Source organism: Poecilia formosa, unplaced genomic scaffold (assembly GCF_000485575.1).
Source record: "Poecilia formosa unplaced genomic scaffold, Poecilia_formosa-5.1.2 Scaffold207, whole genome shotgun sequence".
NCBI lineage: Eukaryota > Metazoa > Chordata > Actinopteri > Cyprinodontiformes > Poeciliidae > Poecilia > Poecilia formosa.
This window is the reverse complement of record NW_006800146.1, coordinates 260858-269199: the sequence shown is the minus strand read 5'-3', so window position 1 is coordinate 269199 and position 8342 is coordinate 260858. Positions and strand designations below refer to the sequence as shown.

General features: G+C 36.9%; 1 protein-coding gene across 1 annotated transcript in view; it reads left to right on the top strand.

Moving 5' to 3' along the window:
* The window catches only part of nectin3a (nectin cell adhesion molecule 3a), a 53390-nt gene that overhangs the window by 43524 nt on the left and 1524 nt on the right, over positions 1-8342 (top strand). The window contains exon 4 of the mRNA XM_007567377.2: positions 3585-3736. Within this exon, the coding sequence (XP_007567439.1) occupies positions 3585-3736 (152 nt within the window). The remainder of the gene's footprint in view (positions 1-3584; positions 3737-8342) is intronic.

Sequence of the window (8342 nt, the reverse complement as noted above, 5' to 3'; positions counted from 1 at the left end):
TAATTAATTTGTGTACATTTATTCATTCGAAGAGAATTAATTTTTACAGTTTCTATGAAACAAATAAAGCATTTTTGGTCATTTATTATCCTTTCTAAGTTAATCAGTGTGTGGAGGAACTTTTTCCTGGAGGTTAATTATGGCGTGATTCAGATAACAATTTCTCCTTTTTTTTCTTTGTTGTATAGGGAAGATGATGTAATGATTATTTTGGAATTGATTATTTTGACGATTAATTGATTAATCAGATGAAAAATTGGCACATTCTGTAAATCTTTCATTTAACCACTTGTGCATTTTTTAATAAAATATTAGAAATGCATTAAAAGATTGAAATAAGCATAATTCAGTTCCTTTTCTAAAAGAAACATTTTATTGCCTAAAATGCAATAACATCTCATTCCTTTAGTGAACACTTTATCATTTTTAGTAAATGACACATCTACAGCTAAAGAAATACTTCTGACAGTGAAAATCTCAGTCTTTTTTGCTTGACTACACCAATAGAGTAGGGCTGATCTGTTGACTAATTTTTAACTAACCAATTAATAACTGAAAAGCAACCAGTGCATAATAGGATGTTTTTTTATTTACAGAATTTGAGCAGTGTCAGACTTCTGCGTAGAACATATTTACAGAAAAAAAAAGTGTTTTTTTAACTTAAATCCAAAATATATAGACTTCTTGTGCTGTTTTGGGCTAATTACTGCTCTTAGTACGTTGTTCCTTCAACAAATTGACTTTTTTTTAGTCTGTGTAGTCTAGTTAACAATTTCTCATTTACTAAATTAGTCTATGATTATTTCAACAATCGATTCATCATGATTAGTCAAATGAATCTTTTCAGCTGTAGCTGTGAGCCTGTTTCCCTTGTAGATGCCTTTTGTACCGGGACATTTTACATTAAAACTGGGTGAACGTATGTCTTTTACTTGGGAAATGATTCACTAAAGAGAAGACCAGACACCGGAGAAAGAGGAATGGGCAAAGATTCTTCAATTACGATGCTGAAATATCATGAAATATTATAGAAAATAAACCAAGCTCTGCCCTGTTGACATAATGTGGGTTTGTACTGGTATTCACAGCAACTGTAACATTCACAGCAATATTAACACAATTTATTTTAAATATTGTTTTTTTTTTTGTTTGTTTGTTTTTGTTTTTTTTCAAATTTATAAAAATTCAGATTCTAAATCCTTTATTATTATATTATGATGCATTGCTAAAAGGTTATTTCAAAGATTTTACAGAGGGGTGCATAGAAAATGTAGAGCATGCTGTATTTTGAAATACTTTGGCATTTTAAATGAAAGCTTGATAAAGGGATTCTTGACATATTATTATATTGCTAAAATAAAGTGCTGCACACATCCAGAGTTGGTTTGAGTTATCCAGGACCTAATTAATACTTCCTATTGGAGCTACATTCTCGAAAAGGCCCCAGATACTCATCATGTGAAACTGTCTCAGCAGGAATGGAGTCTGGAAAAATGTCCTAATATATAAATTCACAATGCCCTAAAAACCTTTGAGATGTTGTTAAATATTTCCCTGTTGTATAACATGACAGTAAACACTTTAAGAATCATATTCAGGTTAAATCTTCCACTGGAGTACAGTAAAAACTTCATTGAATATATTGGTAGTTTGAGCTGGTTGGCAGCTAGCAAATATGAAGATGCCAAAATCTGCAAGTATTTCTGATATATGCAGACCAAAAAATATGTTCCACAACGTCAAAACAAGCATGACGTGGGAGACAGGCTGCTGCAGTCATCCCAGATTGGCTTATTAAACCTGCCTGGCTGTAAAAGAAGAAGTTTGTATCTATAAATTACTGATAGTCTAACCCTGAAGCCTGGACACTGGAGCTGTTGCATGTAGTGCTGAACCCTTTGGGAAGACTCCCTGCTATAAATAAAAGACTCTAAACGGTAGTTCCCGTTTAAAGCAGCCGGCCTGTTGGCAGCTTTCCGTCATCATTAAAAGCTTCATGCTTACTGTTTGCTCTGGTGGCTCTGACCTTTTCAGCTAGGTGTTCTGTCACAGATTTTAGCTGAAGCTGCTTTATATCCACAATATTTCATCTATGGAAATCTTTTTCTTTTTTTTTTTTTTTTTTTGTTAATTTGTGCGCAGATTGACAATAATGTAAATAGAAATGATTGTATCGTTGTTTTGTTTAAGTTAATTGTGATTGTCTATTAGGATTTTGTAAAGCATATGTTGATACTGTACTATAGGTGAATACTGAATTTGCATGAAGAGATTATTAGTATTTTTTTCACTTTACTAAATTCATTGTCCAGACAAATATTTTTCACCAATGCTCTCCTGGTGTCTTCTATATAGTTTTAAAACTTTTATTGTGAAAGTTTGACAGTTTGAATACCATACTTTGTGTTAAGAAATGTGCAGTGGTGGTTAGTGTTGTTTTTTGATTATTACTTATTCCACTTGGTAAGAAAAAAAAAAAAACATTTTTCTGCAAATTAGAAAAAGAAAAATTCAGTCAGAGAAGCACTACTTTAACATATTTTTGCTGAGGTAAAAGTATTTCATAAAAAAGCTAGTCTGAATAACTGATCATAACGTCTCATTAAATATTTAAAAATGAAATCAGACAGGCACAAGTTTTGTGTACCAAATGTTGGTATCTTAAAATGAAAAAAATAATTCCAAATCAGGTTCAGCGGATAAAACATAATGTGAGAACAACAAAGTTTGTATAGAAACAAAGTCTGTCGTGTGTCTGGTTCATTTTTGAATTAAACAAACTTGTTCTCCATTTAGTTACTCTCAGTGGATAGAGTATCCAGCAATTTTAAAGTAAAGTAGCCTTATTTCATAACAATATTAGGAAAAAGTGAAAGGTGCAGTGTAGTAAAACTAGTGCAGAACATTTTTTTATCCCAAAATGTTACTCACTCCCAAAAGTGTTCATATATTATGAACACTTATTTGGTGAAATAAGTGTTCACAAGATATGAACACATTTTTATTTCTGTGCTGTTTTGATGGTTTTAGCAGGATACAAAATAAAGTTAGAATGCTTAAAAAAACTTATTATTATGATATTGTTAATATTTTAGCTGGGTAATCCTACAAATCTTATCAACTGATTACATGTTAAACGGTAACCAGGGTCTGATTCTGAAAAACTGTTTCCTGCTGTTTGCTGACCTTCTTAGCATTAGTTCCAGGTCAGCTAAGTGGAGGTGACTGCTAGCTGAAAAAAATGTGAAAATTTAGATGCACCATTTTGAGCAGGATAAAACCTGGTGTCATGTGAATTCTATCATTGTGCTTTAAAAGTTACAAATCTGATGTTCCTTCATTTGTCATTTACTCAGCCTATAAGTTAGCTAATTTAATTGAGTTTTTTTTGCCTAAACACTGAAACTATTTCCTTTATAGACAATTTCCTTACATCTGAAGGAAGAATTCATGTAATTTATCTGACATAATAATAGTTACCAAAATACAAATCAATACAAGGTCGAGCCAGTTGGATTTTTCTTTTCAGTTTTTGTCTGTTAAATGACGCAGACTAAAATATGTCACCTCTGGTTTCTGTGCAGGTTGGATGGAGCCATGCCAGAGGGTGTTAAGATTTCAAACAACAGCCTTTCTTTCACACGCCCGCTAGAGCGCAATGATTCTGCAATCTATTGCTGCGAGGTGACTAATGACATTGATCGCAGCACTCACAATGTCAACTTCTGGGTTCAAGGTACTTTTAACTTTTTTCTCACAGTTTGGTTACGTATTACCAGATCTTCTCAACTGTGTTTTTTTTTGTTGTTGTTGTTTTTTTTTGTTTTGCTTCAAGTTTTTCTCATGTAGGATAAAATTCAGTAATTAATGTCCCTAGAACAACTAAGCTTTAGTGTAAATGTAAATGTCCCTGCCAGTATTCACTTTCACACATCCCCGGCAACAGAGGAGGAGCACGGGCCCCAGATAAAGAGTATCAGGACTGAAAGTTTCCAGTGTTGTGGTTTTGGCAACATTAGATGACTCAGATAAGAAAGAAGCTGTTTATCCCTGCTGGTTCAGCAAAGTATTCACCCATGTAGCCTTTTTACTATGCTTTGTTAAGGTCAGGTTACACAGCAGGACATAATGAATTGGGTTGAGAGATTTGCAGCACACAGAAGTCTGTGTTTATACTCCATAAAACATCTTTGTTCAGCAGTAGATTGTGCCCCTACAGCACTGGAGCACCAGCAGCTCCGATTATTTAGCTCAGCTCAACACCTATAGATTAAACTGTGAAGTAATGGGAGAGTGGAGTTCACTGACTCTCCAAACAGGATTTACTTTCATTTGAATTTGATCCTGTTGATGCAATTAGAAGGCTTTGTTCACACTTAATTTTTTTATATGTTTGGCCATTTTGCAACCACAAACCTCTCTTAAATTTGTAAGGATTTTTTGTTTATAATTTCTGTTCCTTAGTTTCTATTCATTGATTAGATCAGCTCTATTTTACCTTAATTCAGTCCTGTATTTGCTTTAGTTGTATTATCTTCCTAATGTCTACTTATTGGTTAATGTTATATTTGTTTTCCTAGTTACTCAGTTTATGTGCTCTCCTTTGCCCCTGGGCCATTTCCCCACTCTCTCCTCGGTCTGCCTTCCGCTCTCTTCCCTCACACTGCCACCCGTTTTTAATCATCAACCTGTTCCTTGTTCAAGTAATCAACCTCACCAGTATATATATATAACTCATCCTCAGTCACTCCTTGCTGGTTTCTCTCATTAAATCCCATCACTTCCCCTTTGACTCCAGACTGTCATTTTTCCCTGGATTCCTGTTTTTGTTTTTCTCTGGCTCCATGTTATTTTTGTAAGTTTTATTCTTCATTTTTTATTAAACATTTTTCATCTACTTGCTGTCTCTGTCTTTCTATGTTTGAGTCCAACGCTCCTGCAGCGCCACTCCTCCCACACGACTCCCCCACTCAGCTCCTTTAGACTAGCCAGCAGCAATTAGCAGCTGGTGGAACTTAGCATCTGCTGAGCTCATTATAGGAGCTACTTCTCAGTGAAAAGCTGGTCAAAACGTTGTTAATAGAGTAGAGTTAATGAAGGAGCCATGTTGTTATGACTTCCTGAAAACAGAGTTTCAGAAAAAGCAAGAGTTTTTAAAGAGACAGAAGCCCAAATTCAAGGTGTTAATTTGCAAAGACAAATTTCTTCATAAGTCATGTTAGATACATATGTTAAATATGACATTTTTATAACAAATGAAGGCAACATAGTAACTCAATAGGGTTATATACTGTGTCTGGAAAATACATAATCTTTAAATAAAGTTCATATGTGGAAATTGTACATCTTTTGACTGCATTACCTGAATCCAAAAGGCTGCACATATTTAAAATTATTTCTATAAAGTGCCACAACATAGATGTATGTGTCTGTATTTGTCCATATAACTAAAAGTCTGGTCTGAATTATGTTTGGGCCAGCAATGAATTTCAATTAGACCAAATGAAATATCTTGGTTTATTTGAGTCTTTAAAAACCACAACCTCCATGTTCTCCATTGCTCAGTGTCGCTGCTAACGACATCAGAGCATCGACCACAGCTTCTGCACTCTCAAGCCCCACCCATGTTTCCACTTTCCTGCCCATATTCACACCCACTGTAGCAAAGAACATACTCTAATGGAGACACTCCCAACTTGACCAGAACCAAACCAGACTTTAACCGGTCAGAGTGAGATTCGACAACGGAGAAGCAGCAAAACGGTTTGTGAAGTGGAACGTAAAAGATACATCAGCCAACATGTGGCAAAATGTTCAGGAGGGCACGAACACTTTTTGTGATTTACGTCATGATGAAACAAAACCTCTAGAAAACTGAGCTGCTCCCATCTGCTTCCTGTGTTTTTATTAGATTGGGTTCATCATTATAAAGTTAGGGCGTGGATCCTGAGGACTCTCCATTGCTTGTGTTGCTTTATTTTTACTTTTCCTCTCTCCTTTATATTCTGCTTCTCTTCAACCCAGTTTTGGACTTTGCTTTCCTCTAACGATCACAGTCCTTCTGGCTTCTCCGCCGTTGAGAGACCTTGAGGAGTCCCGAAAGGCACCGCCAGGCTCCGTCTGCAAACGGCCTGCTTTGGGAAGGTCCTGCTCCAAATGAAAGCACAGCTGACATCCTGTCCAGAACGGACTTGCACAGAGCAATTATCTTGTTTTTCTTGTCAAATCTGGAGTGTTGGGCATGCATTCTCTTGCCTCCATCCCCTGTGGAGATGACCCGTTTGAGCTCAATAATACTCCCTGCCCCCTTCAAGCATTTCACATTCCCATTTCATCTCTGCAGCTTTGTGGTTTCTACCCACGTCGCTCACGGTCAACTACATGGATTCTAGTCCCTACATGAAATTATGCTAATTGAAAAAGCAAAGTGAACTGATAACGATTCAGTTCACCAACCTTATTCTGGGTCTACCTTTGCATTCCCTCTGATCCCCGCGTGCAATTTCAGGTAATTAGATTCTTACTCAACCAATTGTGGCAATAATTGTGGCTCTACAAAGGCCCAGACTGTGTCTTAAATGCACTCAGGCTTATGATCTGCCTGTCAACCCATCAAGTAGTGTTAGACCTGCAGGCTCCAGGTCAGTATAGAGGCACTTAACGTGACCTTGATCTCCAGGCAGCACTGATTGTGTTCAGAAGAGCTGAAGGACAAAATCAGATTCAGGAACCTTGCATCGATCTCTCCAGGTTTTGTCTTCTCACATATCTTTCCTACGGCTGGTTTTAGAAAAGGAAGCAGGTAGACCATCTCTGTCTGTCTCTCATCCTGACACAGCCTGACATTGAATACTTATGGCATCTCCCAAATCTATTCATTCTGCTCCTTCACATTTTTATTGCATTATTATGACAACATTCAGTGTGTTGTGTTGATACTATATTTGTAAGGAACATAATACATGGTTTCAGATTTTTTTTTTAAAGAAACAAATGATATCTTGATGGTATGAGTTTGTTTTCAGGACCTCATCGAATACTTAGAACTACCTTATGTTGCAGTTGGAAGTGTTTTAGTAGAAAGTTTATACTAGATTAACTCTGCTGGAGATTTTAGGATGTTACCTGTTCTTTGCAATTAGCCTAAAATCAGTGGGATTGGATGAACATTGATTTATCACAGATTATCATTTGCCTTTAGCTCTGTACTTTGACTGGGCCCTTGGAACATGAACATGCTTTGATCTAAAGAACTTCCTTGTCTTTTTGTCTTTCTGGAAGCTGAACCAGTCTGAACCAACCAACCTTAAATCTGTATATTCAGGCAAGGGCTGGGCAATAAAACAATATCAACATCTATCGTGATAGGCACATGATCAGTATCAATGGAAAATGGGTCAAAAGAATGTTAATAATTTCACTGAACTCTGGCATTCTGGGGGATGTAAGCAGAGGACAGTTTTTAACCGCTCAACCTCTCATGACCAGCGAAGCTAGCTACTTGGTTGCATCAACTCACTCACTCACTCTTTGGTTACCTAGCAACAACCTGCTGAATAACATGAGCAGTGGCATTTTCATGTTGCCCCCCAAACTACCCTGGTATACTTCACTCCTCTGAGGTCCGTACTTACTCACTGCGGACGTCTACCCGACACATCCACACAAAGTAAATGTTTACACTCACATACTCGGTGATGCACTGATTCACACAGGAAGCCGCTCTGCAGCAAACAGCACTCACATTGAGCTATTTCGTAGGCAACACCAAGTTAATCCTCTAGTCAGCACAACCAGTCGCAAAGACATGTACGATGACTGCCACGCTCTGCTGCCCTGCTGGAGAAGAAATGGGGACAGGCGCCCGACAAGCTCATCAAACTTGCTAATGTCCATTTGGATTGTGGGAAATGAAGGAATTTGTCACAAGAAATGTATGCAGTGGGTACACTCGACTATGAAACCTCAACCGTCTGTGATTCACAGAATACACACAGTGTGCCTGAGTATGTTGGAGCAGTTTTAGGTTTTGCCACCGTGCCTCATAGCTGCTTAAAAATAAAAAAAGATTGGACTGGAGCGAAAGAAGAAAATGAGTACAACCGTTTAAGAGGAAATTGTGAATAAAAGAGGAAAGGTCACATCACCAGTTTGACAGTATTTTGGATATTTAGAAGAAAAACCAAAGCAGTAATTATTGATATTGAGAATGCTTACATTGACACATTTCTCAGCCAAATTGCCCTGCTCTAATTCAGGCTGAGGTTCAGCGTTAGTTTTCCTCCACAAATAACATTTTTCAAGTGGGTCAAAATGTTTGCTCAAGTCTGACCAGAATATCT